This window comes from Erinaceus europaeus, chromosome 1, assembly GCF_950295315.1.
Source record: "Erinaceus europaeus chromosome 1, mEriEur2.1, whole genome shotgun sequence".
NCBI lineage: Eukaryota > Metazoa > Chordata > Mammalia > Eulipotyphla > Erinaceidae > Erinaceus > Erinaceus europaeus.
In genome coordinates this window covers 64536713-64563500 of record NC_080162.1, presented here as the reverse complement: position 1 = coordinate 64563500, position 26788 = coordinate 64536713, and the positions used below count along the sequence as shown (strand labels likewise).

The 26788-nt window shown below is 38.1% G+C and overlaps 1 protein-coding gene across 2 annotated transcripts in view; it reads left to right on the top strand.

Moving 5' to 3' along the window:
* Positions 1–26788, top strand: part of SNAP25 (synaptosome associated protein 25) — an 83906-nt gene that overhangs the window by 51498 nt on the left and 5620 nt on the right. Inside the window, exons 4-7 of one of the 2 annotated variants that reach the window (XM_007524719.3) lie at positions 7828–7876; positions 15869–15986; positions 19900–20025; positions 23647–23791. In XM_007524719.3, the coding sequence (XP_007524781.1) occupies positions 7828–7876; positions 15869–15986; positions 19900–20025; positions 23647–23791 (438 nt within the window). Of the gene's footprint in view, positions 1–7827; positions 7877–15868; positions 15987–16155; positions 16274–19899; positions 20026–23646; positions 23792–26788 lie in introns of both variants that reach the window. The other variant, XM_007524718.3, reaches the window with a different exon arrangement.

Sequence of the window (26788 nt, the reverse complement as noted above, 5' to 3'; positions counted from 1 at the left end):
GCAGGCTTTCTAAATCTAGGGTAGTGAATAAGCTTTCAGAGAGGACTTGTTGTCCCTCAACCCCTCATAAAAATAGAAGAAAGTAACAAATCTTAGTGACATTTCTGTCCTTGCACTCCAGATATCGACCTGAGTGGAGTCTGGAAGTGAGCTAGCATAATTATTTTACTCCCTCTTTATGAACTTTAACTGTAAACTCCAAGGTCATTTTTCATTTTCATTTAAATATATGCACATGTGAAATCAATCAGTAAAATAGAACTATCACCAAATTGACCATCTGTGCAATATGGCAACACTATCTGGCATATGGAATGTGCTGCGGCAAATACCTCAAAACACACCCACTTTGAATTGATCCCAAAGTTATCAAGTCTTTGGGTCACAGTCACTTCTTTTTTTCTATGTTTTCTTTTTTATAATATCTTATTTATTTAATACTGGATAGAGTCAGAGAGAAACTGAGAGGGGAAAGGGAGATAGAGAAGAAAAGAGACAGAGACACCTGCAGCCCTGCTTCACCACTCATGAAGTTTTCCTCCCTGCAGGTGAGGACCAGGTGCTTGAACCCAAGTCCTTGTGCTCTGTAATGTGTGCACTTAACCTTGTTTGTCACCACCTAATACCTCTATGTATTTTTTTTTTGCCTCCAGGATTAATGCTGGGGCTCAGTGCCTGCACTGTGAATCCACTGCTCCTGGAGACCATTTTTGCCCTTGTTATTATTGTCATTGCTGTTGTTGGATAGGCTAGAAAGAAATAGAAAGAAGAGGGAAAGACAGAGAAGTGGAGAGAAAGACAGACCCCTGTATACTTGCTTCACTGCTTATGAAGCAACCCCCCTGGAGGTAGGTAGGAAGTCTGGGGCTCTAACTGGGATTCTTACACCAGCCCCCACTTCTATGTATTCTTATATTGCAGGCAGTATTAGCCAATCTTTAGGAAGGTGTATAATTCTAATTTATTTTGCAGAAAAAAAAATCATTTCAAAAGTGAAAAAAAAATCAAAAAGGATTTTTAAATCATACACTTTTGTTTCTCCTGAAGTGTTTTTTGATCAGGCATGAAGTTGCATATTAGAAGTAAAACAGATGGAAGCTATCTCCTACCTTTAATAAATGAGAGGAGCTGTTAAATCCTACTCATAGGAAATTATGAGCAAGACATTAGTGGAATAGATTGATTTGCTCTTACTTCCTCCAGGGATATTTTATATTTATGGTGAAACACCCCTATGTCTAGAGCATTGACTATTCAAATTATATTCGGCTTTTCAATCTAAAAGGAAATTCTTTTAAAGAGAATCAATATTAAATATTCATCAAGAGCAGAAATCATTTTAAAAATCTGAGCGCTGAAATAAATACCAGGACTGTGCCCATGATCCCAAAGTGTACCTGCTATATAATTTGAATTAAACTGAATAGTTATTGAAATTCACTTTCGAAGACAGGAAAGGTTAATAAGTGTGTGAAATGTCCCGAGGGCAAACAAGCTCCCCTTCAGTGGATGGGCTAACCTTGTGGCATACTTCTGGGCTTTACAATGCAGCAAAGTGTCAGTGGTAGAGGCATAAAGAAGTTTTAAGGAATGCCATCAACAAAGTATCAAGAACAATGTAAAATTACACAGGGGTCAAATTTCAGAAAAGCTTAGAGGTCTTTCACAGGTTAAAAAGCTAAAAATCCTTGATTTGCAGTCTGGAGCTAGAAACTATCTTTTTGGTGGATTTATTTCAGCAAATATTTCTAGAGTTTCTAACTATGGAAATGAGGGGAAAGTATATATAATAAATTGACATCATGCAGAAAAATATGTATGAAAACACCTCTCTAAATTCAAAGCTGTAATTGCCTTTGGATCCTGAAGCAAGGAACAATCAATTTTGTTAGGAGAGTTAGGAATGTATCCTCAGGGGCCAGGTGGCAGTGCACCTGGTTAAGCGTATGTATTACAGATGAGGACATCAAGAACAACAACAGTAAAACAAGGGCAACAAAAGGGAATAAATATAATAAATATTTAAAAAAAAAAAAAGAAAAATAGAGCTCAAAGTAGTAATGAAAGGTGATATAGCAAGGATTACTAAGGTAATATATGCTTCATGATAATAGTTCTGAGCACACTCACCAGCACATAGTAGGTTCTTAATAAATGTCAATTTACATTTGGCTTCGATTTTTTGCTGACTGCTTTTTATCAAAATAACTGGATTGTTCTGTGAGTTAGAAACACAATGGAGAATGGCAGGGATGGAAGCAGTGTCTCTGAGGAGGCAGAATGTTACAGATGGACTAAAAATATTGTTTGGGGGGGGTCGGGCGGTAGCTCAGTGGGTTAAGCGCACGTGGTGCAAAGCACAAGGACCTGCTTAAGGATCCCGGTTCAAGCCCCAGCTTTCCACCTGCAAGGGAGTCGTTTCACAGGTGGTGAAGCAGGTCTGCAGGTGTCTTTCTCTCCCCCTCTGTCTTCCCCTTCCTCTCCCCATTTCTTTCTGTCCTATCTAACAATGATGACATCAATAACAACAACAATAATAACTACAACAACAATAAAAAAGAGCAACAAAAGGGAAAATAAATAAATATAAAAAAAAATTTAAATGTTAAAAAAAAAATAAGAAAAGATGCTAAAACAGACATGAAATGTTAGAGAACCCTCAGTAAATGCTCCATGAAAGCTCATTCTAGCAGCTTTGAGTTGGTCTGCCATAAAGCATTGTGGGGATTTTGTGGGGGTAGTTTTCCCAGCCCAAGGCTTTCATATGCAAATTTCACTTCCTGCATTTAGTGTAAAGAGAGTCAACCTTTTTTATTTTTATTTGGAATCAAATACTTGCTCCTTGAGGACACATTCCTTTTTTTTTTAAGTCTTTTTTTTGAAATTTATTATCTTTATTTATTGGATAGAGACAGCCAGAAATCAAGAGGGAAGGGGATGATAGAGAGGAAGAGACAGACAGACACCTGCAGCCCTGCTTCACCACTCCCTTCATCTTTTCTTATTTTATGTTAATCTATCTTTCAAAACATTTTGGCTACATGAATAAATAGGCATTTTAAAATGATGTGTGTGCTACACTAGATTTTCTACTAAACATGGAAAAGTCAAACTTCAGTTTTCAGATAAGCAGATGGGGGTTTCTGAGACTAGCAGCTCAGGGAGTGCCTGTGTGTCCTACTTTTAGCTCAGATGTGTTGGGTTTGGGGACAGCACTTCATAATAACAAAATTAAAACTTTTAAATAGTTCTATAAATCTGGTATTCATTTACCTGCAAGAAAGAAAAATTAAAAGAAATGAAAAGAAAAAAAAAAAACCTCATGCTTTCAACTATACTGTTTTTCCCAGTAATCTCAAATGGAAACGAAGAATTGAAATAAAATAGAAATAGAACCACCTCCACTCATACCTAGTTATTATTAAAAGATAATACTCTTTAAGATGAAAGAGAAAGTAACATTCTGCCTCCTCAGAGACCCTGCTTCTGTCCTGCCATTCTCCATTGTGTTTCTAATTCTCTCACAGAACAATCCAGTTATTTTGATAAAAAGCAGTCAGCAAAAAATCGAAGCCAAATGTAAATTGGCATTTAAGAACCTACTGTGTGCTGGCTAGTGTGCTCAGAACTATTATCATGAAGCATATATTACCTTAGTAATCCTTGCTATATCACCTTTCATTACTACTTTGAGCTCTATTCTTCTTTTTTTAAAAAATATTTATTATATTTATTCCCTTTTGTTGCCCTTGTTTTACTGTTGTTGTTCTTGATGTCCTCGTCATTGTTCGATAGGACAGAGAGAAATGGAGAGAGGAGGAGAAGACAGAGAAGGGGAGAGAAAGACAGACATCTGCAGAACTGTTTCACCACCTGTGAAGCGGCTCCCCTGCAGGTGGGGAGCCGGGGGCTCTAACCGGGATCCTTATGCTCGTCCATTAAGTGGCACTTGCACTTAACCCGCTGCACCCAACTCCCTTGAGCTCTATTTTTCTAAGGAGGAATGTGAAATACACAGTGGCTAAGTAACTTTCTTGAGAAAAACAGATACAAATGACAGAAAAATTATACCCAGATCCACCTAATTCCAGAGTATAAATTCTTATATGCAGCACTTAAGTTTTCTTTCCATCTGTAACTTCTACATTATTTACTTATTTCTTTTCTTTTTTTAGTCTATTTTTAAAATTTTTATTATTTATGCGAGTTTTTTTGTTTGTTTGCTTGTTTGTTTTTTACCAGAGCACTGTTCAACTCTGGTTTATGGTGGTGCGGGGGATTGAATCTGGGACTTGGGAACCTCAGGCATGAGAGTCTCTTTATATAACCATTATGCTATCTCCCCCACCCTTTACTTTTTTCTTTAATTTTTTTTTATTTAAAAAAAAATACTTAGGTCATCCTAAAATGATTCACATTTTACTCAAATTAAATATGTTGCACCATGTACTCACTCTTGAACCACAACCCAAAGAGTTGATCTTTTTTTTAACTTTTTGTTCTGTAACTCCTTTCATCCTCCTTTAACTACTCTGCAGAGCAAGAGGAGTTATTCCTGTCCCCACTTGACAGCTGGAGAAACTGAGACACAGAACAGTGAATCTAAAACAAGAGTACTGCAAAGATAAGCCTAGGATTTAGAATTACCAACTCCCAGATCCCAACTTTGCCCACGAGATCAAACTGTCTCACACTGTAAAAACAGTTGTGAAATCATGAATTTGTCCTCCCCTTTAGTGCCTAAAAAGCAGAGAATCAATAACATCTGGGGAATTAATAGTAAATAAAATAAATGAATGAACAAGTGAGTGAGTAAATTTAGTCTACCAACCAACCAATCTCTTCTTGCACCTTAAGGAGAAAAGTCAGGTCTCCCAGTGAATTACTGGCTGAGCTAAGAGCACAATCCAGCTTCCTGATTCTGCCCTCACAAATTCTTAGTGCTGGGAGTCGGCGGTAGCGCAGCGGGTTAAGCGCAAGCGGCACAAAGCCCAAGGACCAGCGTAAGGACCGGGGTTCGAGCACCCCGCTCCCCACTTGCAGGGGCGTCGCTTCACAGGTGGTGAAGCAGGTCTGCAAGTGTCTATCTTTCTCTCCCCCTCTGTCTTCCCCTCCTCTCTCCATTTCTCTCTGTCCTATCCAACAACGATGACATCAACAACAATAAAAACAAAGGAAACAAAAAGGACATAAATAAATATTTTTAAAAAATAAAAAATAAAAAAACTCTTAGTGCTTCAAATTATTTCTGTAAATCATTCCAGTGCTGAAATATTGACAGCAAATTGGACAAATGTGAAGTTACTCTTCCATGTAAAATAAATTTATAATGCTGTATTAAACGCTTATACAATGTCATAAATCAACATTGCTTTAATAAAAATGTTTCTTTTAAAAGAAAAAAAGAAAGAGATGTGTGTGTGTGGGGGGAGCTGTTCTAAATGAATCTCCACCTCAGCAACATCAAAGATCTTATTCAAATACAAACTCTTAGGCTCCATTCATATTAACAAATCAGGACCTGCACTTTATAAATATGTTTCCTATGCAAGAGTTTCACATACATATTTTAGAAGTAATGGCTTAGAATAATCTTATGATTATTGGTAATGCTGACATTTCTAGTCTGTATAAAAAACCCGGTTACAAGGGAGTGGGGCAGTAGTGCAGTGGGTTAAATGCATGGGGTGCAAAGCGCAAGGACTGGTATAAGGATCCCGGTTCTAGCCCCCCACTCCCCATCTGCAGGGGAGTTCGTTTCACAGGCGGTGAAGGAGATCTGCAGGTGTCTGCCTTTCTCTCTCCCTCTCTGTCTTCCCCTCCTCTCTCCATTTCTCTCTGTCCTATCTAACAACGACGACGACATCAATAACACCAACAATAATAACTAAAAAAACAACAAAAGGGAAAATAAATAAATATAAAAAAAATTTAAAAACCCAGTTACAGATGCATTTTTCCAAAGGTGTTTATTTTATAAATAATTAGATAAAGCATGTTATAGACCAGGATCATGTCAGCATGTGCCCCGTATTAATTTATTTGATTTGTACAATCCAGTGAGGTATTAACTATTATCACTGCTATGTGACACATGACCATACTGAAGGGCAGAGCAATTAAAATATTGGCCAGGATTTGATAGTTAGGAAATGAAACCACTGGAGTTTTGGGGCATAGTCTGGCTCCCAAATCTATTCAGTTAGTGATTCCTAAAGTCATCTTGAGCCATCACTCTCCTACCACATCCTAATGTTGTAAGTAAAGCCTATCAATGAATACTCAAAAACTGTTCTGTCCCAGAAAGACAACTGCACACATTCATCAAAATGATGAATTTTATAAAAAAAAAAAAAAAAAAAAACTCTTAGATACCATTTTAAGTGTTTTATTTTTTAGAAGCACTACTGGAACTGACTTGGTAAATTAGTTTAAAAAAGAAAAAAACTCATTGACCTCCACTAATATTTCTCTTTTCTTCCTTCCTTTCTCTTCATTCTTTCTTTCTTCCTTCCTTTCTTTCTAGTTCAGAATAAATTACTGGGACCTAGAGTAATAGCAACAGACTTCCATAGCTAAAGTGTGGTAGTCTCAGGTTCAGTGTTTGACACCACTAGAGTTGAGCAATGTAGTGGTAAACAAATGGGGCTACAAGAGATGTCTTATTTTAAAATTTACTATAAGAGCCACAGTGAACTCTACTTTAAAAAACCATTTAGTATTTACTAACAGTCTTCCAGTAAAGTGTACAGTCTTTGCTTAACTGATTAAAAGTCCTAGAAATGTTCATTCCTGAGTAATAACCAGGCACATGCAGATATCTGTACTCCTCCATCACTTACTTTCTAAATCCAGTTCTCCTCAATCAAATTGTTCAGAATGCACTGCTGTTTTTTTTTTTACAATAACTTCTGTACAAAAGGATTGTAATAAAGCTTGAAGCTTGCAGATGAATTATTTTCTCAGGCTGCATTACTGTAAAAATCTTAGATTTCAGAGTAATGAGTCCTTATTTCTCATCTGCCAATCCCTTCTCTAAATCTTGCAGAATGTCTCTCTATAGAGAGAAAATGGAAGAGCAGCTTCCATTTGAGCTTTATTTTGGAAATTTGGTGAAATAATAATTTCTTTTGATAAACTCAAAAAAAAAAAAATCTCACCCATCAAGATTCTTCCACATCTTCCCAGTAGAGTGTACCCCACCTCCCTGCAACCCACTGATAGATTTTCTGTTATGTCATGCCAGAAAGAAGAAAAAAAATATATTGTAGACAATTTGAAAGATTTGCTTTCTGTTGGTGTTATAAAAACTATGTGGTGGCAGCACACCTGGTTGAGCACACATGTTACAATGTGCAAGGACCATGGTTCAAGCCCTCAGTCCCCCCAGTCCTGTAGGGGGGGGAAGAAGCTTCACGAGTGGTAAAGCAGGGCTGCAGGTATCTCTCCCCTTCTCTACCTCCCCCATCCTCTCAATTTCTGGCTGTCTATATCCAATCAGTAAAGATAACAAAAAAAAATTATTTTAACTGTGCATTTCTATCTTCCACATATAAAGTCACAATATAATTTCAAGTATGTGTATTCCACTGTCATGCTAAGGCCCATCTACACAGACAGTGCTATACCTTCTTCCTTTACCCAGAAGTCCAGACATAACCCATTTCTCTGAAGCCTTTACAATTCCCTATTTAATACCCTTATCGTATTTCCTCCTATTGTTTTTTCTTTGGTCCTTCTTCATTTTCCATTTCTAAGGCTAATTGTTCCCTAACTGACTTCTTTTTCTAACTCTTTTTCAACTTTGCTACCATTATTGGAATGTAGAGTAAAGATGCTGGTATCAGGACTTTGGTTATGTTGGATGAACAAGGAGGTAAGTTGAGATTTCTTCAGTAAGAATATTTTCTCATCGAATAAAATGCATTTTTAATAATTGTATAGACATAGGTGGTCATTCTGGTGTGTTGCATACACACACACACACATCCAAATATCTGTGTATGTGAACCTTCTGTAATTTTCATTATCTTGCTTTCTTACCTCTTTTGAAAAGATTAGTAAATATATGGAAATGTTGAAAACTTCCTGGCTGAATGAAAGAAGTTTAAAGGCAAATGTCATTTGTGTGGAATTTTTTTAATGATAGTATTTTGGACAGTGTGAGTATTATCTTCTTCTTCTTCTTTTCCTCAATCTTGCCCTATAATTTTGGTCTTCTAATAATTTCTAGATAGAATGAGATTGGTATATTATGCTATCCATTTCTCTGAATGTTTTATTTCTGTACCTGACAATTTTGATTTCTAAGTCATTGTGAATCATCAGAGAAGAATAATTGGGAAATAAAAATCTGGACAAATTGAAATATTTGGACAAATTATTTGTTTTGAACTATTATGGAGATGCTAGAATCATGAAAATCAAAGGTCCAACATTTTAATGTAGCATAGTTATACTCTTGAGTAAGTGGCCATACCAATTTTTTTCTTTGTTTAATAGATCTACTCATATGGTAATACTTTATCAGTCCTAGTCACAAGTTAATTATTTGGTTCCATTCTCAGTTCTTAACAGACTTTTAAGAACCTTTCTCACTATTTACATTTTACGAAAACATTAGCAAATTCTTAGGAATCATGCTTTTTTTTAATATCAAAGGTAAGAAAATTAAAATATAGTATAAACAATATAAAACTCTAAATATAAAACTACTTATGGGGATAAATTGCCATACAGATAATAGAACAATAGTCATTTCTCTAAAATGCAGAGGGACCTTACATATTATCAAAGAAAGAGACAACAAAGAAAAAAATGGATGTAGGCTATAAATCACCAGTTCAGGGGCTGGGCAGTGACACACTCAGTGAAGTGCACATACTGCTATAAATCACCAGTTCAAAGGAGAAATATGAAACCACACTTCAGCCAATAGTAACAAAGAGGTACCACTCTAGCAGACTAGCACAAATTTTTTCACTGATAACTAATGCTGTGAATATGTTTGGGAGAACTGGAGCTCTCATTCTATAGATGGTTATAAACTGATACAGATGTTTAAAGAGTAAATTGATAATATTTTATTTTTATTTTTTTAATATTTATTTATTCCCTTTTGTTGCCCTTGTTGTTTTGTTGTTGTAGTTGTTACTGTTGTTATTGATGTCATCGTTGTTGGATAGGACAGAGAGAAATGGAGAGAGGAAGGGAAGACAGAGAGGGGGAGAGAAAGATAGATATCTGCAGACCTGCTTCTTGTGAAGCAACTCCCCTGGAGATGGGGAGCCAGGGGCTCGAACCAGGATCCTTGCACTTTGTGCCATGTGCACTTAACCCACTCCCCTACTGCCCGACTCCCAATTGATAATATTTTTAAGTTTTGAAATGCACCCATCTTTAACTTCTAGAGTTTTACATTTTGAATCCACTTAAAACTGTAAGAAGAAAAATGTGTATCACTCACCTATAATAATGTGAAACTGGAGACAGCCTAAAATATTTTAGAGGGGAAGCCAACCAAATGAATTATGGGATGGTTGTAAAAGGAATATTCTTCAACCACTGTAAGTGAGATAAGTTTTTATATTTACTGAGTTCTGAGGAGTTAGGGGTAGAATAGGAGGAACTGGAAAAAAGTGTATAACCAGAGAACTCTGGGAAGTAAACGGTAAGCATTCAGTATTAGTGTGCAATTTATTTGGGACATCAAGGAGAGGGGAATGGGAATAGACAGGGAAAGCCATAGTCAAGAAGTGCATCCAAGACTTATAAGCAATTATGGGGGGGGAGGTGAAGTGGAAGAAAATTATGTAGCAAAGGCCTTAGATGCAGCATTCTGAAGAGGCCAACCAGGTTGATGGGAAACCAGAAGCAGCCTCATGTTTGTTAGGAATCTGTCAGTTCTAGTAACCCCACTATGATCGGCCATTGGCTAGAGGCACACAAGAAAGTGTGGAGCTCTATCTCACTGGCAGAGCAGCCAAAGGGTCTATTACTTCTGCCTCCCTGCCATAGGAGGGAGATGTCCTTCCCACTCAGAGAGAGACCTGATAGGCACACTCTCATGACTGTCATGTAAGGACTTTTGCTTCTGTATGTTTAAAATTTTTCCAGTATATACACACAAATCAATTTTTACAACTCATGAAAAAGTTGTTGGGGATTTTTTTTAACACATTAGTAAAGGAAGATAAAGCTATCTGCATGGGTGTCACCCCAGGAAGACTTTTTCATTCTTTGTTTTAGAGCTATAGAGGAGAGGAGGAGAGAGAGAGAGACAGAGAGAGAAGAGACAGTTCAGCACTGCTTCACCATATAGAATTCCCCCTAGTGCTGTCTGTGGTGCTCCTAAAAGGTGCAGGGTTCCTAACCCAGGTCCTGATATTGAGTAAGTCATTTTTCTAGTCAATGATTTATCTCCCAGCCCTCCTCCAAAAAAAAAAAAAAAAATTGCTAAAAAACAATAGAATGGGGTCCAGATGGTAGCGTAGCAGGTTAACTGCACATGGTGCAAAGTGCAAGGCCCAACAGTCAAGGATCCCGGTTGGAGCCTCTGGCTCCCTACCTGCAGAGGGGGGGTCACTTTGCAAGCAGTTAAGTAGGTCTGCAGGTGTCTTATCTTTCTCTCCCCTCTGTCTTCCCCTCCTCTATTTCTCTCTATCCTCTCCAGCAACAACAACAGCAGTGGCAACAATAACAACAACAAGGGCAACAAAATGGGAAAAATGGCCTCTAGGAACAGTGGATTCGTAGTGCAGGCACCAAGCCCCAGCAATAACCCTGGAGGCAAAAAAAAAAAGATAGAACAGCATTCATGCTTTACCCTTACCACCACCACCATTTTTAAAACGTTGGCAAAATTCCCATGCAAATAACAGAATCTAATGGAGTCTCATTATGAGGAAATCACAGTAGTTGTGGCTATCTTCAGAACTCCCCCCCAAATGAAATTTTAAAACTGCTGGCTTGATGTGCAATGGCTGAGTTTTTGAAATTCAGTATTTAGGAAACTGTTGCTTTAAAAAGTAAATAAGCAGCCAGCTGGCAGCATTGCTCACGTGAATAGTGCACTGCTTTGCTATATGCATGACCCAGGTTCAAGTGCAGCACCCACTGCATTGAAGGAAGTTTCAGTGCTGTGGTCTTTTGGGTCTATAGCTCCATATAAAAAAATAAAAACAGACCAACAAACAAAACAGTAGGTGCCCATTTGAAGAGTGGTACTTCATTTCTAGAACAAGATATATATCAAGTTAGATATATATGTACTCAAATAATCAACATTCCCACCTCAGTAATTCTTCTGCTGCATAAGATATTAACTTTTTAGTTAGTTTTCATGCAAAGAGGTTAGAAAATGATATATTGAAATTAGAGGAAAAGGTTTGGAAAAGTTTCATAATAATGCCTTCCCTATTAAGAAGCATTGATACAGAAACTTGGAACACAGTATCTACAAATATGGAGTCAACAAGAGAGAAACTGAATAACATACTTACTGTTGTTGCAAATTTTATTATACTCTGAAGAAAATTTAGGTGAAAGTGTGCTGAAATCTCCATACAAACACAAAAACATGTTACTCCTGAGGCACAAATTATTCCTAGAAACACATGTATTATTCGTTGAGAAATTAAGCAGAATAGCAGAACACACATACAGGATAGTTATTACAGCCAGATAAAAAAAAATGTTCTGCTGCTGTCTACACCACAACAAATGCTGCTCTCCTAGGTTAAATGTACTTTCTAGAGTAGCCTGAGTTTTATTAGATGCATCATGACTAGATTGCTCCTGATCAGAAACACACACCTGTAAAATCTGCAAGAATGGGTGGCTTCTGCCAGATCTTGCATGTTCATTTATACCATTAAAGGAGATGCGGACATTGTAAAATAGAGATGAACATGAGTCAACAACTATCTCCACTGCCATCATAAATGCATTTTAATTCTGCATATGTCTTGTTTAGTTGTTTGTATCAGTACCTGCCTTAAAATTTCTCTCCTCTTATGTTCTGCTAATCCTGTCTGTGTCTGAATACCAATAGTGTTGACTGCTTCTATCCTGCAGCTACACAAGATTCTCAAGAAACAGCTGCCATTTGGAAAGAACCAATGGTTGGAAAGAACCATTCCAGGTTGTCCAGCTAAATAGTTGCACTCAGAACTCCTTATGGGATTCTTGTTTTATACTCAGGTATCAGGAGACACCAAGGATCACTGAGCTTAACAGATTGCTCTGTATATGTACCAAGTACTTGGATTTTTATTTCTCTAGAAAACTTCTTCAAAGTGAAGTTCCCACGAACTAATGTGTGATTATTTAAATTCACTTTTGTATATCTTACTGGTCTTTTCTGGGTCATATGTTTCAATCCTGAAGAAGTGACACTTGGAAAAAAAAAAATCCTTAGGATCAACTTCACACTTAACAGCTAAGCCTTTGACCTCTACCTGATAGAGTGAAGGCAGAGAAAAACCCAAAAAAGTTCAAGTTTATGTCCCAACTAATAGTGCTATGCATTATAATAACTCTCCCTACCCCAAATACAATGCCTCTCTGAAACTACGGGAATAAACAGATAACCAGGAGTTAGGTTAGAGAGGTAAGGAATAGTCAATTCCATGTGGTACATTGCAACAGCGTCCAAAAATGGTAGTTTGCTCTCCTTCAGAACAGAATAAAGACATTGGTTGCTTTGGGATTTCCTGAGAAGTCACTGGTGTGCTATGAACTCCCTAAATGTCAAATATATGTCAGTATACTCTGAAAGTTGGCACTATTATTAGGCTATCTAGGAAGTAGTCACATGGTATTTTTTAAATTAATAATTTGACTTGTAATTGTGTATAAAGATACAGTCAACCAATTTTGGTTACTGTAAAATACATTTTAAATAAAAATTTCTGAAAGTGCTTCAGAGTCCTCCCTAAACTATGGACTTTGCTGATCATTACTAGAAATTCATGGCAGAACCCAGCTCTCAGAAATATGGATTAGGGCCTGCCTGAATATTTTAATTTCCTCATTTAAATTCTCTAATGCAGAAAATCCAACACTTGTGAATCAATCCTGGTGGTAATACTACCTCCTAATCCCCGAAGGCATAGTGGATGGAGCTCCTAAAATGTTGTATTTAATATTTTGGTTAAAAATAAAACTCAGAAGAAACATAGGAAAAGTACACCACATCAGAATCCCTGTGCCATATCTGTGCATATTGCAGCTGTCATTAGTTGACTTCAACATGCTGTCTTTCCGAATTCCTTTAGTCTTCAACCCAATGTTAAGCCACAAGTAATTATTCACCTATTTCTGTCTATTCTTAACTTGATTCTTCTTTTGACATTGTTGTCTTTCTCCTCCACCCCACCCCACCTCAGAAGTCCCCTCATTCAATAGTTAATTTTATCTACAAACTAGTTTTTTACATTCTTTAAAGTTAACTGGAATAAAGCCTTCAGGAAATCTTCTGAAATGTAAAACATAATCATCTACTTAGTCCTATTATGAACCTCTTCTAGCCAGGTGGTGGCACACCTGGTTAAGCATTCACATTACAGTGTGCAAGGACCCGGGTTCGAGCCCCTGGTCCCCACCTGAGGAGAAAGGCTTCACAAGTGGTGAAGCAGAGCTGCAGGTGTCTCTCTGTCTCTTTATCTCTCTATCTCACCCTCCTCTCTCAATTTCTGTCTCTATCTAATATTAAATAAATTAGAATATTAAGAACAAAACAAGAACTTTCTCCTTTTACTTATTCTTGTGATGCTAGAGCCATGTGCATGGATGATTTCAGTGGTCCTGAGCTTGTCTACCAGTCCATTCTTTTTATTTGAGACAGAGAGAGAAAGATGCAATAGCAACAGAGCTTCCCTGAGTGCTATGGAACTGCCATATAGTACCAGGGCCCAAACCTGGGCCTGGTAAGTCAAGTACCTTATAGGTTGAGCTCAGGATTTTCTCAAAGATATCATTATATTTGCTATATTTATTCAGCAAAAGGTTGTCAGTACTAATTATACTTATTCCCTCCAGTGATTCAGTGATGGATAAATGCTACTATTTAGTTTTCACTGGTCATTTGAAAAGCATCACAGATACAACAGATTCCAAACAGACTGGTTTCCATTACTCAGTCTTCCAAAAAAGAACACAGTAGGCTCACATTTTCCAAATGGACAGTCTCCCAGTTTGGGGCACTCTTCAAACTTAATTTTGTTTTGTTTTTTATAATTTCCTCTGTATGATTTAATGTGAAGTTATCTCAAAATGGTTGCCCACTTAGACCATAAATATAGATATAAATAGTTTTTGCTCTAATCATATATTTATTCCCTGGTATCATGGAAATGCTTTCATGTCAATGCAGATGAAGAGGACTGGAAATTTAATTAGGTTTTGTAATTAGGCAGCTAAGATACCCATTGCTGCTTCTGTTTAATGGTTGTAAAAGCTGTCTTAAGCAATCCTTTCTTTGCACTTTCAGCTTACTCAATCTGATGACACAACTTTTGAGAAATTAATTAAGTACATGTTTGTAACCCTGGCAACCCAGCAGTATGATTAATTTTTTACAGCTATTGATCACTGCCATAAATCCACTAAGATCAGGTCTGTTGAAGAAATGATGTAGGGCTGTACAATGTTCCTATCTGTTGCTCCTCCCCCAGAGACCTATGCAGTCAATCTCCCTGATTTCTCTCTCCCTGCCTGAGATTGGTATTTAGCACTCCCCATGGGGGGGGGGGGGGAGATCAGGAGGCATAGAAGTGAAATGACTTTCAGAGCAAGGAAGTCATAGGATAAGCTTGGAATCAGAGTATTTCAATTCTTGTAACATCACTATATTGTCTTTCCTGTCTTTTCTTATCTTCCCTTTTCTTCTTTTTCTTTCTTTCTTTCTTTTTTTTTTTTTTAATTTTGCATCCAGGGTAACTTCTGGGGTTTGTTGTCTGCACAACTCCATCTCCATTCCTAGTGATCATTTTCCTTTCCTCTTTCACCCTCTCTCAATTTCTCTCTCTCCTTTATTTCTTTCTTTTCCTTCCTTCTTAGCATTCTTGCTTTCTTCCTTCATTCCTTTTGATAGAGACTAAGAGACAGGGAGAAATAGACTAGAGAGAAAGTTAGGTGAATAGACACCTGCAGTAGTACTCCACCAATCGTGAAGCTTCCTTTCTACAGATGAGGACTAGAGGTTTGAACCCAGTTCCTTGCACTTGGTAGTTGTGTATCCTCTACCAGGTGTGTCACCTCCTAAATCCCTGGCACTCCTTTTCTTATAACCTCTAAATTTAAGTTTTAAAAATCAAGAACTGCCCATAGGATACTATTTCTAGAGGGGGAAAAAGATTCAGTAGCCACTGCTAATTATCATTGTAGCTGTTGCTTTTCTCTCCCCAAAAGAAAGATGGGTCCTATTTTTACCTTACTTGGTTGAGGATGTGTTAAAAAAAAAAAAAACATGCAGCTATTTTGAAGTTGAGTAGATACTGTCTCCAGTGACATTAAATCTGAATGCTTGAAAGATAAACTAACACCCTATTTTTCTTTCTCTTGGGTTTCACTGATCTGAGTAAGTGAATCTGCCATGCTGTTTTCCCGGACTCCCAGAATCAAACAGGCCTACCTACTCCATCCCATCATGTCTGACTTACAAACTATTTTGAACATCGATTTGTTCATTTCCTCCACCTATACCTGTGAAGAGCAGCGGCAGCAGTCTACAACAATGCATCCTCCTGGAAAATGCATTGTAATCTCTCTCTCTCTTTCAAATTCCGTTTCACATAGTCATTTCACATGTTTTGTTAGAAACCCAAAAAAAATTCATTCCACACTGTCATCCCTTTGTCCTAACCAGAACAACTCGATCGTGTTGAAGAAGGCATGAACCATATCAACCAAGACATGAAGGAGGCCGAGAAAAATTTAAAAGATTTAGGGAAATGCTGTGGCCTTTTCATATGTCCTTGTAACAAGTAGGTACTGGGTACCAGCTCTAATCTGTGGCGTCCAGTTTTCTTTCTTTCTTTTTCTTTTCTTCTTTTTTTTTTAATGTCAAAGTGAATGTCTGAAGTTTTGTCTTTTTTTCTTTGTCCTTTTCCATCTGCTTCATTCTGTGGGGATAAAATACTTGTGTTTAATCAGAACAACTGGAACGCATTGAGGAAGGGATGGACCAAATCAATAAGGACATGAAAGAAGCAGAAAAGAATTTGACGGACCTAGGAAAATTCTGCGGGCTTTGTGTCTGTCCCTGTAACAAGTAGGTGCTGCCTGCCTGCCTGAAGCTTTGGTTTCCCAAGGCCCATCTTCAAGCCTTGACAAGCTCATTCCTGCCAGGCACAGAGGCAGGATGAGCATGTGGCATGCAGAACAGATCAATACCGTCTCCAATGCATTCATCTCATAGCATAGATTTTATTAGTGGGAGTTATTGTTGATGCATTAAAAATCAGGCATACTACAGTGAAAGCTTCACTGTCAGCAATTTTTATTGATGAGCATTTCAACATTTTCCATAAAGTGTACCTAAAGACAAGTGATGAACCTCAAAAAAAAGACAATTAAGGAAACTTCTTCCCCACCCCCCCAACACCAAGAGCCAAAATTGCTGATTTAGAAAAGACAGGAAATAAGACTGCACGATGAGAGTAAAAAAAAAGATAGGTATCGCTTCTTGGCCTTTTGGCTAAGATCAAGTGTAAAAAAGATAGGTAATTTGGCCCAAGTAAGCATTATATAATCTATAATATGACAGATGTTTCTCCTTCCAGTTGCCCCCCCCCCCCCCCCGTTGCCAAATCTGGTCAGCTGTGACTGTATCCAGCACAGATATGGCAGGTCTTTTGGCAAGGAGAGCTCTAGCCTTAACCAAATTGTATTCATCCCCCTCAAACTCTTCTTGCAAAATCTGCCTGTACACTGGTTGAAATGTTGAAATGTATAGATTTTGCATGCACAACATCACAAAACATTCAACTGTTCTCAAGATTCTGCAACGCTTTTTTTTGGAATGTAGCAGAAATGTGACATGTGGTTATAAAGGTTTGCAACAGAAGGAACATGAAAATGAGAGTTGTGTAAGATAGTCTCATTTGACTAGCAGTGAAAAAGAATGCATGAGCGTGGATTATCTGACATGCATTTGAAAAATTAAACCCCTTATCCCATCTCCCTCATCCCTTTCACTTCCCTTTGAACAGAAGCCTTTTCCCTAAAAACTCTCCTGATCCTAGTACTTAGAATAGCAATTGATGTCATTTATAGCTGATTATATGACCACTCACATCCTTTAAACTTTGAGGCTGATTTCAAATATCCCACTTCCTGTTTGGGAGGGGGAGGGGCTCAACTTACCAAAAAAAAAATTAGACTTAAAAAAAATGATCTATAGTAAAACCTGACTAACTGGAATCAAGCTAACCAGAACCCTTGACAATATTTATGCTTTTGCTCTCTCCCACTTTTAGCAAAAAGAGACAAATAAGCAAAGAAGAAAAATCATATTGAAGATTTAAAATAAGTTTCTCAGAGGGAAATCCCAGGGAGTTTGTATTCTCTCACTCATTCTTCATCCTATAGTTGCTATATTTTAGAAGACCAAATAGTAAGAGTTGATTGTCAGGGAAAACACCATCAAGAGAAACCAAGGAAAGATTTGATTATGTTCACTACCCTAACAATCTCAGGCAGGAAAGTGACTCAAGAGTCAATAAATATCCAATAACCTTTAAAACAAAACTTTTCTCAAAAGCCCATTATTTTTAAAAAATTATATAACTAACCAGCTTGACTCATTGGTAAGCATTCCAGTTAGTCACGATTTAACTGTGTATCTTTTTCTGTGGCATCCTGCCCCCAGGTGAGATTCCCACCTAATTCGTGATAAATCCCAACAGATGCATTTTCCCCTTTAATTGATGTGTGGGGGAAAGTTAGAGGCAGACCCCTGGGATGGATTCTAACATTTGGATGACGTGATGGCCCCTAAGAGTTCCCCATATTAGTTGGCACTAATTCCTTATTGCACAAGAGACCCTAACTGAGCTTCAAAGCTTGACTGAAGTGTTCCCTATTGTGTGTGAATAATGCTTTAAAAACCATGTGTCACAACGCAGTGGCTGGTGGTGCCCTGGACTCTCTGAGGGCTTTGCCCGGTCTCGGCATGTTTCGAAGGACTATGATAGATGTACGGCACTTCTGTGAGTCTATGTGCAGCATTGTGGGTGCAGTGATTCGCCTTCTTTCAGAAACGCAAACTTTCCTATCTTCTTGACATTGCCAAAGATGGTATACCAGATGTTTTACATAGCAGAAAGCATCACAAAGTCCATAGAATGTCACTTAAAGGAGGAGGGAGGAGGAAGTGGGGGTGGAGAAATGACAAAGCTAGACACTAAACTTAATTTAATGAGTTTTTGCATTCTATACCACTGAGTGGGCCCATCGCTCTTGAGCACAGTAAATTCTGAGGGCTGTAGCATTGCACATCAATTGTGGGAGTTACTGGAATTAAATTTGTACAGGTTTCTAATTTGTCTCCAGAGCTGCTCCATCCCAATCTGCAAATATTAGTAGTAGAGTCAAGTTTTAATATATGACTGTGTTCTTCTAGTGAATCAAAATAAAAGACAACTCAATTTTGGTGTTTATTTTTTAAAAATGGGATCAAACAGTTCTTTTGTTTTTGGACTACAATGAGTGTGGTTTCTACTATGCAAAGAACCTAAAAACATCTTTGATTGCTTCAAATTACAACACACCCACCAAGATATGCTGCACATGTACATATTGGGCACCCCAGGTATGCCTGGATTTTAAGTTTTTCTCCAAGGCAGCTCAGTGAAATATGGCCCATGGAGACCACACCATTTCCAGATCACAATCTCTTCCACATCCCAGAATAGTTTGAAGTAGGAATTTGTAGTCACTCCCACCCTGCCTTTTAGTCCAGCAAAGAAGCTATTGAACCTGCGTTTCAAATCCTCACGAAGGCTATTACTGTCCTGCTAGTGCCTTTTTCAAGAATGGTCAACTTCTGGAGTAGTTTGGCTTAAATGAGAATGCTTCACTTTCTACTCATGCCTGTAGCTGGTGCATGAAGAAGACGTAGAGGGACTTCCCTTTTTGGTGCTAGATGGCTTGTTCTCTCTTCTGTCTTCCTGCATTCATTCCACTATGCTTCTTTTACTTTTTGTCTCTGTGGACAAAGGTTTGTACATCAACTCTGGATGTATGGTGACTGTTTGGAAGTACCGATATATTATCTAACTCAAATCAAACTAGAGGCAACTCAAAGACCATCACCCTTGGCCAACCACCAATCCTTTATGTCCTTCATGCAGAGTTAAAATGGTTAGTTCCACACATGTGTTGGGGGTGGAAATTAAACAGGGAATTTTTGCATGATGGTGTGTAAAGACTTGCTCAAGTATGTTTTTCTTGAAACCAATGTGTTGTGGTGTGATGTACACACTCTATTTGGCAGTCTTGTTTTGTGTGTGTCTGCCAGTATGTTTTTTTTTCTGTATGTTCTGTGTCTCAAAATATGTCACTGAAATAGAACTGAATGTCCTCCAGCTACCTTAATCCATGTCTTAAATCCAACTAAACTACAAAGACAGACCAAAATAAGAACAGCCTTTGTGTGGGCAAAGGATGCATTTTTGACAACTGCAATTGACTCCATTGGACATGAAATGCTGAGTACCTGTGTGTGGCATGGTGGTGGCCAACTGTTTGGGTCCTGATCATGATATATCGGTATTCTCTAATGCCTCAGATTAAAACTTATTCGCTTGGTTCAATTCTTCACTTGAAGAGGTAACCACTGTTGTGAGCTTGATGTTCCACCCCCTTGCCTTGGCATTCACCCTCTCTTTTGCATAGGCTTAAATCAAGTGATGCTTACAAGAAAGCCTGGGGCAATAATCAGGACGGAGTGGTGGCCAGCCAGCCTGCTCGTGTAGTGGATGAACGGGAGCAGATGGCCATCAGTGGTGGCTTCATTCGCAGGTGAGCCTCATGCAGACAGTATTGCAACAGTTGTCTGTTCACTAATAACAAATCACTCTCAAGATATGTAGTTCTTTAAAATAGCTATCTCATGACTTATGAATCTATATGTTGTCTAAACAATTCTTCTGAGAGCCTTTCCTGGGCTCACTCATCACATACAACTAGTTGCAGTTGGGGGCAGGGAATTGGATGGTGGTGCAGTGGAGTAAGTACACATAGCACATATCACAAGGACTTGCGCAAGGATCCCAGTTTGAGGCCCTGGCTCCCCACCTGCAAGGGGGGTGGTTTGCTTTGCAAGCAGTGAAGTAGGTCTGCAGGTGTCTCTCTGTCTTTCTCCCTCTCCATCTCCCCCGTCATCTCAATTTCTCTGTGTCCTATCCAATAAAAATGAAAAGTGACCACCAGAAGCAGTGATGATGAGCTCTTTGTACAATGGCCCAGGCCATTCTAATTGATGTTGTCAGCCACTAACAAAGATTCAGATTGCAGAGCTCTGCCCCTTAGATATATGGTCTGGATCTACTTAAATTCTCATGTATGACAATGCTGTCTTCCCACGGAATCTAGACAAGGTTTTTTTTTAAGTATTATTATTATTTTTTAAATAAATTATTTATTCCCTTTTGTTGCCCTTGTTGTTTTATTGTTGTAGTTATTGGTGTTATCGATGTTGGATATGACAGAGAGAAATGGAGAGAGGAGGGGAAGACAGAGAGGGGGAGAGAAAGACAGACACCTGCAGACCTGCTTCACCACCTGTGAAGCGACTCCCCTGCAGGTGGGGAGCCGGGGGCTCGAACCGGGATCCTTATGCCGATCTTTGTGCTTTGCGCCACCTGCGTTTAACCCGCTGCACTACCGCCTGACTCCCTTTTTTAAGTATTATTATTCTTTTATTTAATAATGATCGACAAGACCATAAGATAAGAGGGATACAATTCCACACAGTTCCCAACACCAGAGTTCCGTATCCCATCTCCTCCATTGGAAGCTTTCCTGTTCTTTATCCCTCTGGGAGTATGGACCTAGGATTATTATGGTGTACAGAAGGTAGAAGATCTGGCTTCTGTAATTGCTTCTCCACTAGACATAGGCATTGGCAAATTGATCCATACTCCCAGCTTTAAACAGAGATTCTTAATCGTGGCTGCACCTGAGGTGATACTTTTATTCTTTTCAGTATCAATGCCTTGGCTTAAACCTCAGCAACTGAATCAGAGTCTCCGGAAATGGTACCCAGGGATTTGTGGCTTCTAAAACCCCTTGTGTGATTGTAATTGCAGTCAGGACTAAGAAACATAACCTCTGGCTTTGCTGTTGATCATTCAAATAAACCTCTTTTCTACATAAGGAAACTAGGAAGTTTCCCTTTACTTTTCTCTGGCCTGGGCTGCTTTAAAATCCTTAGTAGGAAAATAAAATAAAATAAAATCCTTGGTGGGTCGGCCTACATTGGAAACCATGGAGAAGATTGTTAACCCATATCTGTGGTGAGAAAATGCTTAATAAGAATATTCTGGGAGTCGGGCAGTAGCACAGCAGATTAAGCGCATGTGGCACAAAGCGCAAGGACCAACTTAAGGATCCGGGTTCGAGTGCCAGGCTCTCCACCTGTAGGGGCGTCGCTTCACAGGTGGTGAAGCAGGTTTGTAGGTGTCTTTCTCTCCCCCTCTGTCTTCCCCTCCTCTCTCCATTTCTCTATCCAACAACAATGACATCAATAACAACAACAATAAAAAGACAACAAGGGCAACAAAAGGGAAAATAAATAAATAAAATTTAAAAAAAAAGAATATTCTGAGCTGGGACCGGGTGGTGGTGCACCTGGTTGAGCCCACATGTTACAGTGCACAAGGACCCGGGTTCAAGCCCCTGGTTCCTACCTGCAGAAGGAAAGCTTTGCAAGTAGTGAAGCAGGGCTACAGGTGTCTCTCTTTCTCTCTCCCTCTCTATCTCCCCTACCCTCTGGATTTCTGACTGTCTCTAGCCAATAAATAAAGATAATAAAAAAATGTTAAAAAAAAGAATATTCTGAGCTAAAAAACAAAAAAGAATACTCAGGGCTAAGAACCTACCACTTGCAATAAAGACTTTAGACCTTTTTCATTTTGAAGCTGGAATGTGAACAAAATGGCAAGATAGTAAGGCACCATTCCACCCTACTCAAAATGCAACTTCATCAATGTTCTCCCCTGAAATCACCCCTTTACAATGCCATCAAAAACCCCACAGCATTGAAATCAGACCAAAGGAAATTCATCTTGAACAAGTAGCTCTGTTTGAAGTTTTTAGGAACAAGCAGGAAACAAGGGAAAGATTGTAATATCCATTAATCTTTCTATTGATACTGGTTCCAAACGGAAAAAAAGATGCGCAGAGAAATTCTTTGACGTAGCACAATAAGCTTTTTCTTTCATCTCATAAATTTAACTTTTGGAGATTCTTATTAAAAATACAGTTCCTTCCTTCCTCCCTCCCTTCTTCCTTTCTTTTATAGAAACAAGTAGAGAGAGTGAAAGAGACCACAGTACCAAATATTCCTTCAATGTGGTATTGCAGCCGAGGTTCAAATCTGGGTCACACATAAGCAGTGCATTATCCAGTGAGCTATTTGCTGGCCTGAAAAATACAGTTTTTAATAGTTCTGTCTTTAGTCTTAGACTTAAAATCCTCCCAATAAAATTATTTTATCTTTTAAAAAATGAAAATTTATCTCAGATTCAATATCCAGCACCACCATAAGCCAGAGATAAGCAATGCTCTGTTAAAATCATAAAATAATAAACTAAATAAATAAATTGTGAATGAGCATGCCCACCCCCCAACCCACTGAATCAGATTTATCAGAGGCTGTGGTTACTCATTTTACAGAAGACATCACAGAAAAAAAAATAATACCTTTGAGTCTGAATAAAAGGGACTTCTGCTATTTCAGGGCTCTGGATAACCTGGACAACTAACCTTCTGAGTGATATTTTTCACCTTTAAGGAATTGTTTATGCAGACACATCTAAATGGAAAGTGGAATAGTGGGGGAAAATATTTTGAGTCAGAGAGTAAGTGAGAATTTCATTTGTGGTATATTTAATGCAGTAGACAGAATTATGTTGTCATTACAAAGTTGTTATGAAGGCATGAACTTGAAAAAATAGTCCATATCTAAAACCTTAGGAGAAGTGTGGTTCTCAAAGGGGGACAGGGTTGGAGAGGGCAGGCACAGAACTTTGGTGGTGGGAATGATGTGGAATTATACCCTTACTGTTTTATGGTCTTATAAATCACTAATAAAATTATAAGAAGAATAAAATAAAAGTACTCAGGCAGAAAAAAATTGGGATAAACATGAAAAGAAGAATGATGTGCTGTTAGGAATGAGACAAATAGATAATTAACATATTTAATATGCTTTCTTTAAAAGAAAAATTGCAAGGACTGAATAATATGATTTTAAAAATGGGTTTTAATATATAGAAGTTAAATCATGTTCTCATGTTGAGTGAGGATTAAAGATGGGCCTCTATTCCTAGAAGAATGGAGATTTTCCTTAAATTTTGGCTCCTTGGTATTTAACTTTTTTCATTCTTTCCCTTCTAAAAATTGCTCTTCGACTCATAGGGTAACAAATGATGCCCGAGAAAATGAAATGGATGAAAACCTGGAGCAAGTGAGCGGCATCATTGGAAACCTCCGTCACATGGCCCTAGATATGGGTAATGAAATTGATACACAGAATCGCCAGATCGACAGGATCATGGAGAAGGTAAGCATGCAGCAGTCAGCAAGTCTCCACTGCTTATTATTTCTCCTGAAATAACCAATGAGGAATAGCCAACCCTGTAGGACATCATAAGACCTCCAAACCGTGACACTAGCACTGCTATCAATAAATGGAAATTTTCTCCTTAACTTCCAAGACATGACTTCACGAACAGATAAGTAAGCAAGAGGGTAGAATTTAATCTAGCAGGGTGACCTCTGTTTCAGAGTGAGGGACACATAAAGGTGAGAAAGACACCATTGCACTGCCAAGAAACCCATCCTATAAAAGGCAATGAGTCTCTATATAAATTACACCAAATATAATTAGTCAAGACATGCATATGTAAAATGTTAAGTAGCATTGGATAAAAAAAGGTTTCAAGGGTCAGGGGATGGAGAAATCTCCTAAAAAAAAATTAATTGAATCTTGAAGGATAGTTTGGAGCTTGTCAAGTATAGTTAATGCAGGAATAAAAAGAAGAAGTGGAGAAAGAATACTTTAAGCTAGTCAAAAGATGAATACAACCTTAGTATTTATAAATGTTAAGTCTTTAAGTTCAGAAAGTCTCAGGGGCCAGACCGTGGCATGCCCAATTGGGCACATACATTACCATGTGACGAGATCCAAGTTTGAGCCCCTGGTCCCCACCTATGGGGGGAGGGAGTTTCATGAGCAGTGAAACAGGTCTGCAGGTTAGTCTCTCTCCCACTCTATCTCCCCTGCCAATTTCTCTGTCTTATCAAATAAAAAGGGGGAAATATATATATATAAAGCAGGGCAGTGGGGAGAGCCATCAGGAGCAGTGGATTCCTAGTGCAGTCACTGAGCTCCAGTGATAACCCTGGTGGCAATTTTAAAAGTTTGAGATTCCATTTCTGGTTCAATAGCTTACCCATTCATATCTCAAACTAGGGTTCCTATTTTGATTAATTTCACAAAGGGAAATCAGATGTGGCTCTAAGACTAAGCCCTCCAATATCAATAAGAATATAAGGAAGAGTGTAAAGAGTAGAATGAAAATAGAGGTGAAGCTTGAGATTAAGAGGGGACAAAAACACTATAAAGATTTTATTAAAAGCATATCAGGCATCAAGTCACAGTTTTCCACATTATGAAAAACTGACATCATGCCCTTCTAGTTTGTCCTCCTAGTAAGCAAAATTCTCATTATTGGTACAGTCTCTTAAAGATGTACAAATGCCTCATGAAATATAGATTTTATAGTAATTGTACATGAATAATCAATTCCTGAGTGCTCTGTGAATTTATTCCTTGGGAGATATTAAAATTTGAATCTGAAACACTGAATTTCTTTTTAATAATTGGTTCCACTTTTGTGAGCAGGGAAGAATATGATAAGGTTAAATACTAAGTGTTTTCTGGTACCCAAATCAACTGATTTAAAAAATATATATATATATTAAGTGAGATAAAGCAAAATGAGAAGGGTAAATATGGGATGAGATGATCTCACTCATAGATGGAACTTATGAAACAAGGACAGAAAGGGAAAACACAAAGTGAAAGTTGGACTGGTTTTGGTATATGCAAAGCAAAGGACTCAGAAAGGAAGGGGCTAGGTGGGCAGTGCTTTGGGGTCACAATGCATAATGGTAGAAAAGGATCTAAATTGCAGGTCAAGAATATTTTGCAGACACCTATTCCAGGGACATGAGATACTGTTCTCGTGTCAATGATTGTACTGTAATCCATTAACTCTCCAAGAAAAAAAGAAAAGACAAAGAAGTGACTAAACAGAAAAGGAACACTTTGTTCTCGTGCTCTGCATTCCTATTAAAAATATTTGATTGTGTTATATTTTGCCTAATCAATACTGAACTACACATATGTCAGTGTTGGTTGGCATAATGCTTATTCTTAGCTTGCTTTCATAAGTCATGACATACTTGTCATTATTAGGAAACCTTCAATATGTTAAAGCTTTTAAAGCTTTGCAAATCAACATTTTAGAAGAATACGGAGAGATTTTAAAAGCACAGGAGCCAACACAATCTGGCCTAGTCTATTATGCCCCAGAAAAATAGACTAAGAAATAATTGCTAAACTGTCTTCCAAAAGAGTAAAAATGATTGGAAAAACAAGAGAACTGTTTATTTCTATCAGTGAACCCAATTTATTCACACATGTAGGGGGACAATGTATTAATCCCATTAGAGCTCCAAAAAGTACACACTACAGAAAGGTAAAACCTTTATGACATTTCAGGGCTACAAGCGGGGGTAGGGGGGAGGGCAGGAAGGAAGAAGGAAGGAAGAAAAGAAAGGAAGAAAGGTCCCTGGAAAGGCAGCAGGAAAAAAAAGTGTCCCTGGAAAAGCAAGTGGCGTCTTAAGTCTCCCACTTTGTATTTCTAGTTCACTTCTCTGGGGAACAAGATCTTGTCCTGAGTCCAATTTACTAAAGGATACAGATAGATGCAATTCTAAGTCAAACAAAAGTCAGACTAGTGGGAGGGAAATAGTCGTTAAAGATTGTATCCTGAATACTGAAGTGAATTGTTTAAGCAGTTGAGGAGGGGCTTAGTTGCCTTTAAAATAACTAACCTTTGGTTATTTGGGGATAGCATAATGGCTGTACAAAAATATTTTCATGCTTGAGGCTCTGAGATCCTGGATTCAATTCCCAGGGCCACTATAAGCCAGAGCTGAGCTATATTCTTTTCTGCAGTCACCATCTGAACATGATTTAGATAAATCACATTTCAACCCAGCACTGTCCTCAAGTATAAATGTTAAATGAGCTGCACAATTATTAATATATTTCCATCTTCTTATATAATTGCTTCCTTCTGATAGCAGAAAACTGTGTAAGTATCCTGCATATTCAAGACTGAATTAAAATCATAATGTGTAGGATCAAAGAGAATAATTTTCTGATATTTCTCCCATATTTTCTAATGACCTCCAAGAACAATCTTGACCCAACTTTATTCATTTTGAGCCTTTCTTATGACTCCAATTAGTGATGAAGTCTCAGAAG